At 38.3% G+C, this 19,583-nt stretch overlaps 1 protein-coding gene across 1 annotated transcript; it reads left to right on the plus strand.

Annotated features, from left to right (window-relative positions):
- The first annotated feature begins 9,567 nt into the window (after positions 1-9,567).
- On the plus strand, positions 9,568-18,080 carry LOC121367460. The gene is made up of 4 exons (XM_041491645.1): positions 9,568-9,630; positions 11,982-12,687; positions 16,518-16,651; positions 17,165-18,080. The coding sequence occupies exons 2-4, from the start codon at positions 12,021-12,023 to the stop codon at positions 17,402-17,404; spliced, it is 1,041 nt and encodes a 346-aa protein (XP_041347579.1). The 5' UTR covers positions 9,568-9,630; positions 11,982-12,020; the 3' UTR covers positions 17,405-18,080.
- The last annotated feature ends 1,503 nt before the right edge of the window (positions 18,081-19,583 follow it).

Consider the following 19,583-nt stretch of genomic DNA (forward strand, 5'->3'; position numbering starts at 1 on the left):
TCGTACGGATGTGTTTTTTAACGCAAGACGCATGCGTTAAAAACGCTCGTCTGCGCCGGGCATAAGCCACCCGACTACTTGCGGCAATTAATAAGCTGACTGCAATGCATTTTATGTAAGACGTACTAATAGTAAACCTATTTTTTAAAATTATTTTTATTAACTTCTTCTTTTTTTCATGTTTTTTATTGCCATGTATATTGTGATATATAATATGTATGTATCAACATTTTATAAGACCGTGATGACCATTATTTTGATCAATTGATGCACGAGTTTTAAATGAATGGTCTAATGGAAGTCAGAGGCATATACAACTGAACATACACAACCAGCCCGCCTTCAAGAGTAGCATTTGCATTTATTATTTTATTTAACTATAATACATTGCATTTGCACACAACATGGCATAACAAGGATGCTTTATGAGATGCACATTGTATGAGGCTGCAATGTAGAAGCAATAGTTTGATTAGTTTGTCAGATTATACCAGAAAACGTCCGATCCTGACGGTCATAATAACAACCAGTTGCACACATTGTAACAATATTTACTTTCAAAAAAGTTTGCATTGTACCCAAGAATCAGGTCCAGAGGTAAATCGTTTGCTTGAAGCGGGGTCGACCCATTAGACTATTTTCGTTTCGGACAGTGCACCGCGATTGGTATATCAAAGGCCGTGGTATGTGCTATCCTGTCTGTGGGATGGTACATATAAAAGATCCCTTGCTATTAATGGAAACAAAAATGTAGCGGTTTCCTCTCTAAGACTATATTTCAGAATTACCATATGTTTTACACATTCAATAGTCGATGATTAAAAAATCAATATCCTCTAGTCATGTCAAACAAACAAAAGTTTTTTGTTTTTGTTTTGTTTTGGGTGGGATTTTTTGGGGGGTGGGTGGGTTGTGGGGGGGGTTGTACCCAAGGAGAAAGTTCCTATACACAGTTGGAAGTGCCCCGACGAATAGTTACAAATTAAAAGAAGCTCAGTTTGGTAGTAATAGTATGTGAGATGGATTATTTTTGCAAAAAACTGTTATCCATTGCCAATAAATAAATAATAAATACAGTTGTATTTAGTATACGGTTTATGTTGTATACAGTAGATGTTGAAACTGGTACACAACACCCACAAAATGTAACTGCGATTTTTAGCAAAAATAAAGGTTTGCTAAAAAAAAAATATTCACAAGCGTAGGCTGGGCCTTGCCCTCGGGGAGGAGGTGAGGGCAGTTTGACCCCTGAGAATCTAACCTTTTTTTTCTTTCTTTTTTTTTAACTACAGAAAATAGCATACACATCTCAGGTTCTAATTTGTGTGGTGTTTCATTTGTTTATAAAAATGTAGTGCCCTCGCCCCCCCCCCCCCCCCCCCCCCCCCCCCACACACACCCAAATTTTGATCAAGGTACGGCTCTGGTAGAAAGCGGGAAGCACGTTTTTTTTTGCCCCCCCCCCCCCCCCCCCCCTTCACTCACAAATACATTGTAGAATCAGCGATGTTGATTTTTTAATGTATTTGTACATTTTTATTGGCATGCTGCCTTTGTTATGTATTAGGTAATTGATCATTATCGATTTGATACAGTGCTCGACATATCTTCCGATAAACTTATTTGATCAAGGGGAGCAACTCGTTTCATCGGATTGTAAACAGGAGTTTTCTTCCCTAATTATTCGGGACTGTACAGGTAACAATACAATATTAAATGAAATCCCATAGGCAACAATGTTAACGTATGTTTGTGTGTTTTGTTTAATGACATCACTAGAGCACATTCAATTATTAATCATCGGCAAATATATGGTCATTTTAACACAGTCATAGAGAGGAAACAAGCTACATTTTTCCATTAGTAGCAAGGGATCTTTTATATGCACCATCCCACAGACAGGATAGCACATACCACGGCCTTTGATATACCAGTCGCGGTGCATTGGCTGTGACGAGAAATAGCTTAATGGGCCCACCGACGGTGATCGATCCCAAACCGACCGTGCATCAAGCGAGCGCTTTACCACTTGAGCGACGTCCCGTACAATACTATATTACATAAAAAATCCCATAGGCAACAATGTTGCAAAGCATAGCAGGGGTGGGAATTCTCCTCGGATCCGCGATTTTCCTCTCGTGGAACATTGCGTTTCCTCGCATTTTATTCGTCCTTTCCGCGGGTGGGCGTGGGGGGGGGGGGGGGGGGGGGTCGGTCATGTAAATTTCTGGGCCCAGATTTTCGAGCCTGTCTTAGCGCTACGATGTCGTAAAACGTCATTATGAATCTAAACGCGGCCGCGTTTCTTACTTGCTTTCATTTGCAAAGGGAGCGAGTAAGTTTTAGCCGGTGTTGAGATGCATCGTGGGATATCTGAAGTAAAAATTGCGGTCCGGACCCCTCTATATTTCCTCTTTTTTACAGTTCACCAATTCCCACCCCTGCATAGGCAAAACACTAAGTGCAATAAATCAATCAAAGTATGGTTCATAAATATGAACACTCCAACCCTTTCCCTAAAGTATTAACTGAAGAAAATGGAACCTTTTATGTCTCATTTTCAATATAAAGGGGGTGTCACACTGTCCCGAGTTTCGCTACGAGTTGCGGCGAGTTCATATCGGCTGAAGTTGTACACATGTCGTAGCATGTCGTCACTACTCGCATATTGTCGGGAAGTGCCCACGAGAATTTTAAAATGTTTAAAATTCTCGCCGCCCTAGGTATTCTCGTATGAATCTCGCAACTCACTCGTACATTGTCGTACAATTGTCGTACTCATTGTCGCCTCTTGTCGCGTGTTCTCGAGTGATTTCGCCGTCCCAAAACAACTGTCGAGTCATCATTAATATTATTGGTATTCATCTACATGTACCAAAATTTGTTTTGAATGGTTTACAAATAATCACAAATAATTTGAAATAATTTATGTAAGAAGCTTTATCTTCAGCTCCTTGTGAAATGGTGTAATATTATACGCATGAATATTAAGTAAGTGAATGACAATATTAACAAAATGCGCAATGAACCGATGAAGTTTACATGTCTGATCACTTGAAAGGTTCAGATCTCCGGTAGATTTAATATTGAAGACGGTATTCATGATTAAGTGGTCAGTCTTCACTATCAAATCTATTAAAGATTCCACAAACACTAATGTTCATGACAATGTATTATACCCTTTAAAATCATGTCATTTTGCCAAGGAATTGCTCCTACGGGGCTGTTGCGGTACTCCTTCAGGTACTGTCTCTGTGTCTGGCCAGCCTTTGTTGCCGAATTTCATCTCTGGCTAAGTCTTATGTCGGGCATGTTGAGACCATTCCTCCATTCGCCGGGTATGATGCTGTGGTCTGTCTTCCCTTGGTCCATGAGAGAATTATATTCAGTTGGATAGTGGAGCCTCATCAAATTGTGAAGACTGCAGCAGGCCAGTACGATGGTTTGTACTGTTAATGGTTCTTGTCGCATGGTGGTCAGGAGGCACTGGCACTGCCAATGTGCCAAAAGCATTCTCCACAATTCTTCTCGCCCTGGAGAGACGGTAGTTGAAGATGCGTTCCTCTCGTGGTAGGTTCCTCTTGGAAAAAGTCTTCATCATCCATGTCCGGAGCGCAAAAGCATTGTCACCCACGATGGAGTAGGGCATGTCCTGGTCATCATATGGCAGTGGTTCAGGTGCTGGAAAATTAATGTCACCGCTGTCAATGGCATCCTTTAACTTCCCCCCTGTTTTTTCAAAGTTGAAATAGACCAACAAGTTCGCCTATTACATAAATAGTATCGCCCGATATTTTTGGAATGTGTATGCTCCCGAATAACGCTATAAAAGGCGAAGTGTAATTGGTCGATATTTAAATTGTTATTTATAGACGAAATGTCACCTGGACATGGGAGTCCACGCAATGCTGTTAGATCTACTGGTAGACCCAGTAGAGCTAATTTTAATCAGACTGTATTACATGATTGTATCTGGATCTCAAAACAGCATGATGGACTTCTCTGCAGAATAGCTTGAGGTCAGAAAATGAGTTTTAGTAAATTTAGTAAATTTTAATAACGTTTCTCTGTATTAATGTGTTTGCCAATTATATAGATAATTTTAATCACACAGACTGAAATGCACTTGTCAACATTCACCAGGAATTCACTTTGAACTATCTCCATTTAATTAAGGAATTGCAACATCATTGTAATCCAAAATGGCAGCAAATATAAAACAAATAGTAATTTACAACAAGGGAATCGTAGTTTATCTCATTTTACATTAACTGGGAAGATATTTTTATGATACTGAATTAATTTTATGGACGCGATTTCTTGGCATCTGAATACTAAAATTACCCACTTTCAGTAAGGGTGACTGTTCAGTTACGGTCAGTTTTACTATTGCAATAGTATTGTGATAGTTAAAATAGTATTGTGATAGTATTGCAATAGTGACAGTACTATTACAACACTACTATGCATTTAATCACTTGATAACAGTAATATGAATAAATATTTCGCAAAACTATTTGCCTCAGTCTTCCAATATGCATGCAGTGTGTGTGTGTGTGTGTGTGTGTGTGTGTGTGTGTGTGTGTGTGTGTGCGTGCGTGCGTGCGTACATGCTTACGTATGTACGTATGTTTATGTTTGTATGCATCTATTTGTTTGTATTTAGTTATTTGTAATAATGTCACTTGGCAGTGAAATCATATTTAATAAATTCATAATATAGTAAGACCACAATCGAATTAACTATAGATGCATTGCTATCGAGACACTGACTATCGCAACATATCGATAGTTCGATGTATTGTTCCACCACTAATTTTCAGACAGTGATCAGATGCACTTTTGTAGTATTATGACCCAAGAATTGTGATTTAGATGAGTTGAAACACGTTACTCTTAGATCTGAATCGCTAAATTTAAATCGTGAATGTTAGTGTTGGCTGCAGTCACCGAACATAGCACTGAAACGGCAATCTGCCAGTATAGTAGTGTCATATCTCTGAAGTCTGTGACCATTTTTCTCCTACCTTTTTTATGATTGAGTTGACTACCTGAACCATTTTAGAAAACAATGAGCTCCTATGTACCTCCATAATGTGAAGGCTAACTCAGTCAGAGCCCAAAATTCAAAATGGCCGCCGTCTGCCATCTTGAAAAACATAAAATGCTATATTTCTGCACCCAGATGAGCTACATGTACAAATGAGGGGTCCCTTCAGACTAATTTTGACATGACAAATCCATGTTTTAGTTTAAAGGTCATTCTGAGCTCAAAATCCAAGATGGCTGTCGTCTGCCATGCTAAAAAACATAAACGTTCTATAGTTCTGCACCCAGATGAGCTACATGTACAAATGGAGGTAATCCAAAGCTAAAAATCTAAGATAGCAGGTTTCTTCTATCCTGAAGACAGACCTAGTATAGAGTAGTACATTCCCATTCTGAGCATGTGACACTCAACTAATATGCAATTGTCCTGGATACATACGTCAAGCATCACTGTCACTGCATGGGTCACTGCTGTTAGAATTGCTGTCGTCACTTCCACTATCGGTACTGTCACTGTCCTCTTCTGCCTGAGGAGTTGTAGGCAGGTTGATGAATGAGGGAATTGCTGGCTGGATGGAACGAATAGGCAGGCAGAGTCCATCTACCAGATGCCATACATGGCCGATCGGTGAAGGTCAAAGTGCTTCTGCAAATATGTGAGGTAGTTTCCAGGCACCAAGTGAGGGTGGAGACTGTCGGAGTTGGGCGCGAGTCGGATGGTGCTTTACTTCTTCTGTGCCCTCCACTTCGCTGCCCTCACCTCACCGAGGGTGCTATGTTTTGCATCACAATAGATGTAGTGAATGACAAATCGTTCTAAATCATCAATGACCTCTTGTGGGGCTGGACGTTGTCTTCCAGGTGCTGCTAGCAGGTCATGCGCCTCTTTAGAGCTCTGGAGACGATCTGCGATGGGCTATGCCATGACGGTTTTTTAATTTTTTCGTCTTGAAACGAATTTTATATAAATTTTAGTTTCCGGCATACTTCGTAATTCACCCGAATCATTTCGTATACCCTCGACATAATCCCGAATGTTTTCAAATTCTTTTCAAATGACTGGCATGATTTTGCAAGTACGGTTTGTGATTGGTCGAATAAAAGGTCAACTGGACATGAGCTCCAACGGGCTTCTGTTAGATCCACATGTAAGAGTGGAGCTAATTTTAATTAGATTGACTAGTATATAATCCTGAGTTTATTACTGCACCCCCACCTCCACCCCACTCCGTTGTTTCAATGTTGAAATGGACTAACAAGTTCGCCTACTGCAAAAATAGTCTCGCCCGATATTTTTAGAATAACGCTATAAAAGGCGAAGTGTAATTGGTCGATATTTAAATTGTTATTTAAAGATGAAATGTCACCTGGACATGGGAGTCCACGCAATGCTGTTAAATCTACTGGTAGACCCAGTAGAGATAATTTTAATCAGATTGCAGACAAGTTTGCGACATGTTTGCCGATGCGTCAACTAAATTATTTGCAATAAAACACAGTTCCGGTACAATACACTTAGTTCTTTAGGGTGTATACTACCAAATCAAATCCCATAGACGACAATAGTAACATATGTGGCTAAAACTCCTACCTGCAACGTATCAACCGACATAAACGCCACGGATATAAATACTACCACCCCTTACACTTAAAGTGAATCAGAAAAAAATGGGGGTCAAGCTGCTTGTTTCTGAGATAACGGGTAGCGTCTATGACTACCCTAGTTTCGCACAAAATTCGAGTACTTTTTTTTACAGGTACCCCATACATGTTTCAAGCACAAGGCTACTTGACACATTGGTACTAGATGAAATAAAATTGCACATTTTTTTTACCCAGATGAAACTATTATTTTTTACAACCAACACACTCACATTTATAACCAATCACAGGACTTGTGGTGTTCACTTCTCTATCAAAAGTTGGGTGCACCTCGAACTTTGACCCAGCCGGAAGTTATTTGGTTTAGTACTACCTATACTGATAACATAATTTTTTCAAAAAGTGTCCAGCTATGTGTCTTTATGACAACCAGGACCTGGTGTATTCTGACATAACTGACAACCTCACTGAAACTGTTGTTTCTACAGTGCAACCTAATATAATGTACACCTCAAAAAGCATATATATTGCATATAGTTTTGTACAAATGCAATATGTCATATTAAACAACAAAATGTTTTAAAATAAAACTCCTGAAGATATTTACTGTCAGTTGGGTGTGTGTACTCAGGTATATATGTAGAGACTACAAAGACAGTATCTCTACCCCTTTAACGAATTCCATTAAAATACATGCACTTGATTGACCCCTAGATTATGAAGACCTTAACAGGCACATCAAAGAAATATCAGTATTAAAAAAATACACTGTCTGAGGAAGGAAACATAAACATGACTGTACCTGTATGAAGTAATGACTTAATGTCCTGAACATTAGTGTTGGGAGGAAATCCTGTATGCTGGGTGTAGGTGTCTTCAAGTTACCAGGTATGGGAATTTCAAATCCATCGGCCATGCTGATTTACATAATGAACCATCAAAACTATTGGCAGCAACCCAATATTCCTGACTATATTTTATTTATAGCCTGCTGTAGTTAGAGGTTTTAATAGTTGTGATATCTGGAATAATCATGCAGGTTTAACACATTTATTTTTGATTAATTACTGAAAAAAACTATTTTTAAATGACAAAATTACCCGAAAATCTATTTTCTTGCATTATTTTCTAATCCGGATGAATACAATATGTACATTAGATGTATTCCTACAATCTGTAATCCAACATTTTATTTAGCTAGTAACATTAGGTAATACAGCTTTAACAATAAAATAAATTATCAACTTAAACCAAGGCAGATAATCAAATCTGAAAACATTGGTTCTGAATCTAGTATAAACTCAAAATGCTTTTCTTGAGAGCTAACTAAGTGATTATTAAGAAGAAAAAAATGATCTGGAAATCTAAGTATATGTTTAACAACCTTATTGTTATGTACAAATAAGAACAGAAGGCACAATAGTGACAACAAATTTAATTATGTTTTTGGTAAAGTTTTTCTTCAAATTTACTTTAAATTTTGCATAAAACTACAAATTTGTCTAAAATATAACTTAGCACCCTATAAATATGTCAAAATTACAATAAAAATCAACTTCTTTACAAATTTGAGTTTTCAGAATGTCATACATAAAAAATTAACAATGTTAATGGAAACTAAAGACATTAACCCACTATTGGCACATGCTATTTTTAATATAAAAATAAATTGCTATTAAAATCTTAGTTCAGGTTGCCTATATATAATACCATATTTAAGAGCAGTTGTATATGGCAAGTCAAATACCATGTAAAAAGAAATTATTGAAATTTTTACAGTATGAATTATAGGCCAAAACCAACTTTTCTTCAGTGCTAACTTTGATTCAAACTCCATTCAGAGCCATGTACAGAGATTATTGTCAAGGTTAAGGTCATTGTGAACTTGCATGATCGAGTGATGGCTAATTAATCAACCAGTATAGTTTAATTAAATAAAATAACAAAATCATAATATTTTTTATTATGCACTGAATATGTGCTATAGGGTGTATACTACCAAATCAAATCCCATAGACGACAATAGTAACATATGTGGCTAAAACTCCTACCTGCAACGTATCAACCGACATAAACGCCACGGATATAAATACTACCACCCCTTACACTTAAAGTGAATCAGAAAAAAATGGGGGTCAAGCTGCTCGTTTCTGAGATAACGGGTAGCGTGTATGACTACCCTAGTTTCGCACAAAATTCGAGTACTTTTTTTACAGGTACCCCATACATGTTTCAAGCACAAAGGCTACTTGACACATTGGTACTAGATGAAATAAATTGCAAATTTGTTTTACCCAGATGAAACTATTATTTTTTTACAACCAACACACTCACATTTATAACCAATCACAGGACTTGTGGTGTTCACTTCTCTATCAAAAGTTGGGTGCACCTCGAACTTTGACCCAGCCAGAGGTTAGTTGGTTTAGTACTACCTATAGAACTGTCACCCATAAAAGGTTTGGTTAACAATTGCGTAACCATCCGAGGAGCGAATACTCAGTCGACTGAGTTAAATCCCGCCTAATAATGTATAGTATTAAAGGCCATGGTGTGTCGAGTTCTACTTGTGAAATCGTACATACTATAAAAGGTAGGAAAAGTCTTGTCAGTGGTATAGGGCTTCCTACCTCAGTATCTAGGCCGCGTGTCCCCAACTGTAACATGTTAGACACCAAATAGCCGTTGCAAAATGTATCCCCCCCCCCCCCCCCCCCCCCCCCCCCCGATTCGCCTGTTGTGAGTTTGAGTCTGCTGACAGGTTCTACGGTTCGCATGCCACAGCCGAGTGATAAAGTAATTGTTTTAACAGCAGGGTGTCCATCCTGATAAAAATTAATTAGAGAGCCACGCATTGATTTTCCAACGTGGTGAACATATGGTTAATATCGTGAAATATCAAACGCAACGTGTGTATCATACACTGTACTTTGTTTGTTTGTTTGGTGACAGAACCTAAACATTAAGGCACTATTAGAGGTGAGGTTTATTTTATACTTTACTTAATCATAATTTACTAAGATTTTATTTAATTCATCCGAAGTGGTTCTATGCTGGTATGATATGTAAATACATCTGATTAAAGTTAAAGGGACATTCCTGAGTTTGCTTTATTGAAAGATGTTTCCGACTAATACAATATTTCTACGATTAGTTACATATTAAATCTATTTTCTTGTTTCGAATATCAGTGTCTGTATATTCAATGTGTTTTTGGTCGTCTTAATATTTGTTTAACGACACCACTAGAGCACATTGATATGTTAAACATCGGCTATTGGATATCAAATATTTGGTAATTCTGTATTTAACGACACACTCAACACATTTTATTTACGGTTATATGGCGTCAAACATATGGTTAAGGACCACACAGATATTGAGAGAGGACACCCGATGTCGCCACTACGTGGGCTACTCCTTTCGATTAGCAGCAAGGGATCTTTTATATGCACCATTCCGCAGACAGGGTAGTACATACCACGGCCTTTGATATGCCAGTCGTGGTGCACTGGCTAGACGGGAAATAGCTCAATTGTTCCACTCACGGACAACGATCCCAGACTAGGCTATCGCTGGTTACTAAAACACTAAACATAGCAAAAACTCGTAAACATGCAGGTTAACTTTTTAACAAATGTCAAGTGGACGAATAGTTTTTTTTTAAAGTTTTAAAAACTTATTGCCCACCGTCCCCCGAAGAAAAGGTTAGTACATTAAAAAGAAGATCATCGTTGTGTTACCAACTGCCAGCCAGCAACAAAACAACATACCAAGACATACATGTTAGGATATCGCATTGCTCATCGAACTACATGTCAGAGTTGTCAACTGCTAGCCAACAACACAACAACATACCAAAACATACTTGTTCGGATATCGCATTGCTCATCGAACTACATGTCAGAGTTGTCAACTGCCAGCCAACAACACAGCATACCAAAACATACTTGGTAGCAAGGGATCTTTTGTATGCACCATTCCACAGACAGGATAGCACATACCACAGCCTTTGATATACCAGTCGTGGTGCACTGGCTAGATGGGAAATAGCTCAATTGTTCCACCCATGGACATCGATCCCAGACTAGGCGATCGCTGGTTACTAAAACATTAAACATATCAAAAACTTGTAAACATGCAGGTTAACCTTTTTAACAAATGTCAAGTTGCCCACCATTCCCCGAAGAAAAGGTTAGTAAATTAAAAAGAAGATTTAATAAAAAGAAAATTAATATGTGGCTTCCATACCAATACCTACATACATGTGTACGATTTTTATTAATGTAAACAACAAATTCGATCATATCCAACACATGCCTTAAAACATAGGACTTTCGCGTTAAAAATGCCCTAAATTAAATTAGCGCCCCGCCCTGTCAAAATCCTAGCTAGAACACTGATAGCCGATGATTGATACTTAATGTGCTCTAGTGGTGTCGTTAAACACAAAAACTACTTTTATTTTATTTATTAATTCATTATTATTATTTATATTATTATTGTTATTACAATTATTTTTATTATTATTATTATTGTTGTTTTTGTTCTTGTTGTTGTTGTCGTTGTGGTTGGGGTCATCTTAACATGAGTGGTAACTACTGACCGTATGGGGCGGGACGCAGCCCAGTTGTAAAGCGCACGCTTGATGCACGGTCGGTCTAGGATGGATCCACGTCGGTGTGCCGATTGGGCTATTTCTCGTTCCAACCCGTGCACCACGACTGGTGTATCAAAGGCCGTGGCATGTACTATTCAAAATTACCCAATGTTTGACATTAAATAGCCGATGATTAATAAATCAATATGCTCTAGTGGTGTCCTTAAACAAAACAATCTTTAACTTTAATCAGCTGAATTTACATACCAACATGGCAACATTTCAAATATCATAGAGTAACATCTGGCTAAAGCTTCAATAATAATATCATTATAAATGGATATGCAACAGCAACTTTCCATTAAAAGCTGTCCAGCGTTCTGAAGTCAAGTACTAGTTTTGTGTAAGGAGCTAGAGGCTCGCATAATACACATTTTTATTCCTAATACTGACAATACCGAAACACATTCTGGTAATAACTTCTATGTATTTTATTATTTCAGAGGGTGTTTAAAATCAATTTCTCTGTGTGTATATTTTTGTCTGTGTGCATCTTTGAGAGTGGTTCTTTAAGTAGCGTGATTAACATTGTCATTCATAATTTGTTAATGAACACTCTTCTGAAATATGTTTCGTTCAATATTAAGTGTCGATGTTTCATAGCCTTTTTACAGTAGAATAATGTTTATTCATTGATCGACGTACTTAATTCCTTTACACATATATTTAGTTTTCAGACACAAGCCCTGGAATAATACTATAGCAAGTCATGGCCAGAAATCGGCTTTTCGTGGTATGCGTGCCCCTGGTTGTGTTGTGGTTGGTCTTCATCTCTGTGTGCGTCCTACACCCTCTGATCGACGAATCAAAATTGTCTCAGATAGTGACCAGGTATTCTTCATACACTGACATACTTTCCAACAGCCGTCGAACTCTTGTAGACAGTCAGTCCAGGATTTCCATAGCTGTGGACCCTAAAGTGAAGGACAAATCGACGATTGCTATCTATCGGGATGAGGTGTCGTGGAAGCCTCACAACAAGGTGTGCTCGTCCAAGGAAACGTTCAGGAAGGCGACTCTGAAGAGCGCTTTGGGAAATATTCCTGTGAACATTAACGAAAGCCCTGATGGGATTTCTGACAGAATCGTCAAGGACGGCTTTTTCGAGCGGGAGTTAGAAAAGCCACTGTACAAGTGTTTAGACGAGGACAAGGATCTGGTCTTCTTAGACATCGGTGCAAATGTTGGAGTCTTCAGCCTGTCCGTTGCTAAGAAAGGTCACAAGGTCATAGCGGTTGAAGTGTTGCCAGGCAACGCGGCTCGTTTGTGTAGAAGTATCAAAGAAGCCGGATTCGAGGACAGAGTTACTTTGATACACAACGGACTGTCTGACAAACGGACTTTGATGGAAATCGTTCATTACAAAGGCGTTGAAGGTAATATATGCGCCCGTATCCTCTCCACCATGTATATATTCTATAACGTACTGTCACGGGGATCCTATAATACCCGTAACTGAATGAAACACGATTATCCAAATATCTCTTCCAACTGTATATCTATTAGATCTCTCTGTAACGGGCAGTTCAACCCGTGTGTGGCTCGTCTAGGTATGATCAGAGATAAGATCTTATATAAAGTATATATTACTATAGCACGTTTAGTTCACTAGAAAACACAACAAAAACACAATACACTTTGGAATCTGTATTAATCTACGCAGACCAATGTACTGCCGCAGTAGTTAATTAACAACAACAAATAATAACAACCCAGAACTGATCACTTAATTAGTTAATCTCTAGGTGTCTAGTTTACACAATATGCTAATCACTTCACCGTGACACAACACCCACACGTGTGATAATTGAGAAACGCTGCCATGGGAACTTAATTAATAAAGAAATCACAACTCTATTCCTAACTGGTTAATTTTTAATTAACCCTTACTACTCATTCAGTAACGTGTGATAATTGAGAAACGCTTCCAGGGGAACTTAATTAATAAAGGAATTACAACTCTATTCCTAACTGGTTAATTTTTAATTAACCCTTACTACTCATTCAGTAACCTTGTAGCACAGAATTAATACTGGTACCTATCACAATAAAGACAATAACCTACAGTTTACCTAGGTTCTCTAGGATGACTGGCTAAGCCTTATATATATAGAACAGTGAGCCTACAGTTTCCTGCGTCAGATGACCGGCAGCACCGTCTAAATAATATTGGTATAATACAGTATTAAAATATTTAAAGTCACATCAATCACATCAAGGTTATACAACAGAGCAGAAATAATATTTACCAAGTCCAAACGGACGCGATCCCTGGAAGCCTTCCAATATGTTTCTCCCCGATATATCTAAACCCTAGCTATTTATTATAAATCCCAGACTGGTCCGGAGACAGGACGCGGAACCGAATCTTATGATGTGTATATTTCCACAGCGACCAAGCGGTATTTTTTTTTACAAGCCTAGACTGGTCGTCGCCAGTTCGCTAGAGATACCCCGGTCGCGCGGAGGTATTACGTAACCACTCTCCACATGGCCTCCGCACCTGGTCTGGGTGTGTATTGGAACTGCACACGGCCCTCTAAATCAATTAATACCGCCACAGGCGAAAAGAAATTAAGAGCATGTTCCGTCACACTTATCCATAATATCCAAGGAGTTCTCGTGTTTGAAAGCTAATCATTTGAAATAGGAAGTAAATTCTTAATCTTAGTCCAGGTGTTATTTAAAAAAAATGGCCATTGGTTCGTAATTAGCAGTGTAAACGGTTAAGCTGTAATGCGGTTTGGTAGTGATACACCTGGTTTTTCTTGTGACAAACGTTGGACGCGATAATTTTGGATAATTTTCAAACAAGCTGATTTTGTGAAAACTTTAATGGCTAAACCTTTATTCAAATAACGGTTTTTGTAAGGTTTGATGAGCAAAGTTTCCATAAATATATGTGTGATATCCGCTAACTCCCACTTGAGGGTGGTTTGAATGTGGGGTGAACAGTGTCACAAATGCACCCATTAGGATGAAAGTAACACAAATATTTAACTAAACATATTTTAAATAAGTCCTCTTTATAGTTATGACCCTTTTTGTAATTTCCTTGAGACTGAAAATACATGTATCTTTATTCATAAACCATAGGTGGGCATTTAGGATGCCATAAGCTGGTATGCATAAATGTCAACTGAAGATTTCCAATTAACTGTGGTCTGCTACCAAACAAGACCTGTATACCTGAGCGTAACGTTTTGAAATATTTAGTCAAGATGAGTGACATCAAACTAATTTGTGCTAATCGTGATGGCGTCATATTACCGATGACGGCGACTTCAGTTCTGTGATTTATTGAAAATTGAATTAAAATGTTATTTTAGAAGTGTTATAGGATAAATAAAATTCGCTACTGGTGTTTTTTAATATGGAAAATATGACCCTCGTCTAGTTGATCGGTTTTTTCTCGGCATATACTTCTCTCTCTCTCTCTCTCTCTCTCTCTCTCTCTCTCTCTCTCTCTCTCTCACACACACACACACGCACACACACATACGCACGCACACACATTACAGGGAGAGATTCCACATACTACACGCATACACACAAATTACAGTAACACAGATTACACACACACACACACACACACACACACACACGATGGTTGACTGAGCCTTTCTATGTGAGGCTAAGCCTATATCCGTCACATATACATATACATATACATATACACACATACATCTTTCGACAGCCCATTTGAACAAAACCCACTAACTCATATTGAACAAAAGATTAAGTTTTGTTCTTCTTTTGATTCATTTGACACAAATATAACAATACTACCGTCTCTACGTCCAGTATATTACTTTTCCAGTTTTCTGGTGCCTTTATATGCGGATTGTGATGTAACTAGCAGTTGCAGTGTGTCTTCAGTGGATCCATTAACAGTTGCAATGTGTCATTAGTGCATCCATTAGCAATCAGTGGGAAGCGCAAATAAAAGATCCCTTGCTGCCAATCGGAAGAGTAGCCCATGTAGTGGCGACAGCGGGTTTCCTCTCAAAATCTGTGTGGTCCTTAACCATATGTCTGACGCCATATAACCGTAAATAAAATGTGTTGAGTGCGTCGTTAAATAAAACATTTCTTTCTTTCTTTCTTTCCATTAACAATCAACACAACCACAATTTCAATTAAAAACCATTCCTTTCAAGTGCAATTAGAAATATCTCAGAGTACTTTTTTGTGTGCAGAATTCTGATTTTTATATGCAGATCAATTGTGATGTACCTATCAATTAAGGGAAGCCATCTGCTACTGAACATATCTTTGCAATGTTTCGTTAGTGTGTCATTGGGTGATTCTTTATAAATAAACCCAACCAAAATATGTATTAAAAAACATTCCTCTGAAGTGCACATAGAAATATTTCAGAGTGGGGTTTTGTCCAGAATTCTGATTAATGCGTGGGATTTTGTCAAGTGGGGTCTTGTCAAGTGGGGTATTGTCCACACACATACATATACATGTACGTATGTACGTATATACGTATGTATGTCTGTATGTCTGTATGTATGTATGCATATACGAGAGAGAGAGAGAGAGAGAGAGAGAGAGAGAGAGAGAGAGAGAGAGAGAGAGAGAGAGAGAGAGAGAGAGAGAGAGAGAGAGAGAGAGAGAGAGAGAGAGACATCTCTCACTGGGTGATGGGGGAAGGACTTAATTCAGTCGGTAAAGCTTGGAGTCAAACTTCCTCGGCGGACCCATTTTTTAAACTTGTTTTGTCCGGTCCCAGCCAGTGACCCATAACGTGTATAACAGACGCCGAGTCTGTGAGAAAGTGTAAAACCTCCCATCTCTTGTTGATAATGCAGGAAGTAACCGGTTTCTTTAAACTACATATTTGACATCCAATAGCCGAGGACGGGACGTAGCCCAGTGGTAAAGCGCTCGCTCGATGCGCGATCGGTCTGGGATCGATCCCCGTCGGTGGGCCCGTTGGGCTATTTCTCGTCCCAGCCAGTGCACCACGACTGGTATATTAAAGACCGTGGTATGTACTATGCTGTCTGTGGGATGGTGCAAGATCCCTTCCTGCTAATGGAAAAGCATAGCGGGTTTCCTCTCTCAATATCTGAGTGGTCCTTTATCGTTTGTCTGACGCCATATATCCGTAAATAAAATGTGTTGAGTTCGTCGTTAAATAAAATATTTCCTTCCTTCCTGCCTTTCAATACACGACGAAACATTGTTTTTGTAGGCGGAGTGTACATCCGAGAATCTCTGAACGCCACAAAGAACACGATGTACTCCATCTTTTTGGATGACCTACTGGAGGTGTTGGACTTAAAACGCGTCGTCATGAAGATCGACGTAGAGAGACACGAGGCCAAGGTATGTAGATAAATATTATATTCCACATAGGCACTTCTATGGTCATGAAGATCAACGCAGATTCACGAGATCTAGGTATATCATATTCCATGAGTCCAAGGTGTGTAGATAAATATCATATTCCACTTGCAAGGATCCATGGTCATAAAGATCATACTAGAGCCACCTGACTATCTTCTGGCTCTTTGTACGCTACTTAATTGTTGGACGGCTCCTAACCAGTGGTTGCCTACCGAATTAACGAACTAATGTGATTAGATCCAATCATCAAACTAAAAAACAATAAAGACACACTGAACTCAATAATTAAACCGCAATAATTTATAGGTAGGTAATTAATGCATGAACTTGTTCAGAAAAATATAAATATGATTTTTATATTTTCAATCAAACTAAAATGTTGTGGAAATATGACTTTACTAATGTAAAACTAATTTATTTGCCGAAAACCTTTTAAAATGGCTAAATAATGAGAATAGTTCCGTGATTACGTTTATAAATTATTGCTTTCAGATTCTGGAAAAGGCTGACGAATTCTTCAAGAAAGTAGACGTCACATGCGTTATGATGGAATGGGAACGCCATCCCAGAAACCCGGATGCATATCAAATGATGGTCTTCATGGCCAGACATCATATGCTGGGATTTGACCCCCAGGACTTCAGCAAGTCGCTAGATGCTTTCACCTTCGCCAAATGGCCCCGAAACGTCATGTGGCGTAAGGTTCGCGACTATGGACCGTGGACAAACTAGATATGAAATTAATAGTGTGTTTGTGAGTGGGCGTACTGGAATATATATCTTTTCTATTTTCTCAATTGACCGAGAACCATTTTTTTTTTTTAATTTGGATAAATAGTTTACCACACTACTTTCCGTATACTATAAAATCTGCACATAGCACAGATTCCTGTAAATGTAAATATGCCAACCTCAGTGACGTAATGAGATCATCTGCCTGAAGCGATGCCACACGATACGGATGTCTCGTACGATAATAGTGCCGATAGTAACCAGGCAACATTACGATTTCACTTGTTGCTATGCAATCAGCTATTCTCGTGCTAGGCATTCGTATTGTTTGGCGTCGCCTTTAGGAATGCTTGAATGAATGAATGTTTAACGACACCCTTGCACGATAAATACATCGGCTATTTGGTGTTCATTTTTAGGATGCGTTGCCTCTTTTGTGGCAATTAATAAGCTGACTGCAATGAATTTGATTTCAAACATATTAAAAGAAGACCTATTTTTAAAATTATTTATAAGAGCTATGTTTTTCATGTTTGTTATAGCCATGTACTACTCTAGTATATGGTGATGTATCATAATTATGTTTCGACATTTTATAAGACCGTGATAACCATTATTTTGATCAATTGTTGGTATATGGTCTGTTATCATGTACATAATAAATATGTTAATACAGCATTGCAATGAGCGGTTTTGTTTCAATATGAAATAGTTCCGAAAATAAATGCTTCCAACTGTTGACAATAACCACAGCTGTCGATGCCTGCCAAGCAACTGGAGAATTAAACTCTTTAGCTCTGCAGCTTTGATGTCACGACACAATGCGCCACAAACATTATTACTAGAAATTATATATTACCGTAAATCCTTGAATAGGAGACCAGGCTTGTATTTTGTTCCCGTCGCTCCAAGACCAGGCCTTTTTACAAGAGAGGCATCTATACATGACCTGCTTCTGTTTTGTTTTATGCAAACGTCATCTAACATAGCCTTATTTTAGCGTCTTCTAATGAAGGTTGCACATTTAGCTCTTTTTTGTTATTCTCACGATGTTTTTTATATTAGCTTTTGACGTCGTAGGTAAGGAGCATAATGTGGTCATTAACCCGACAAAGCTACAGTAGCAGAAGTTGGCCTTTATAGAAAGCAGGCGTCTATTCAAGGTAGGCCTCGGTTTCTTTCTAGATGCTTTAAGACCCGGCCTCTAATCGAGGCAGACTTCTACTTAAGACAGGCCTCTATTAAATGATTTACGGTAGGTCTTGGATTTTAATTTTAATTTGTTCTTGCACAAAACATTTTGTGTAATTGTATTTTGTATTGAAACTTTCTTATGAAATTCTTGTTTGTTAAAAAGAAAACTTAGATTGTGCGTCAATGTGTTTGTGTGCGTGCGTGCGTGCGTGCGCGCGCATATATATATATATATATATATATATTATATATGTATATATACCGACTCCAAACCCTGAGTGAGTGCTCCGCACGACTCAATGTAAACCACTTGCACCGACCAGTGATCCATAACTGGTTCAACAAAGGCCATGGCTTGTGCTGTCCTGCCTGTGGGAAGCGCAACAAGATCCCTTGCTGCGAATCGGAAAGAGTAGCCCATGAAGTGGCGACAACGGGTTTCCTCTCAACATCTGTGTGATCCGTAACCATATGTCTTACGCCATATAACCGTAAATAAAATGTGTTGAGTGCGTCGTTAAATAAAACATTTCTTTCTTTTCTTTTGTTTTCGTTCGGTGGAGAATGCATTATCTTAACTGATTATGGTCTTTGTTCACTGAATTGATTTGGATAAATAGTTTTCCCCACAACTTGTTTTATTTACTGAACATTATTACTGCACACATACCCACACAACCACACACACGCACCAATGCACGCACACACACATAATATCTGGAGACCCCCCAAACAACCTATAACCACCAATAAAACGATTTTTAAAAAATGAAGCCATGTTTTTCTTTAAAAAATAAAACATAAATAAAAAAAGTATTTATTGAAAACATATTTTATTACATATACAACAAACTAATTGGACACAAGTTTGTCAACTTCCAAGACCATCTTACACATGCAAACAATATATTATAAATGCCAACAATTATATATAATATAATAGTAATGCATACATATATGTACATCCACATTCATTTGAATAAAG

Source organism: Gigantopelta aegis, chromosome 1 (genome assembly GCF_016097555.1).
Source record: "Gigantopelta aegis isolate Gae_Host chromosome 1, Gae_host_genome, whole genome shotgun sequence".
Taxonomy (NCBI): Eukaryota; Metazoa; Mollusca; class Gastropoda; order Neomphalida; family Peltospiridae; genus Gigantopelta; species Gigantopelta aegis.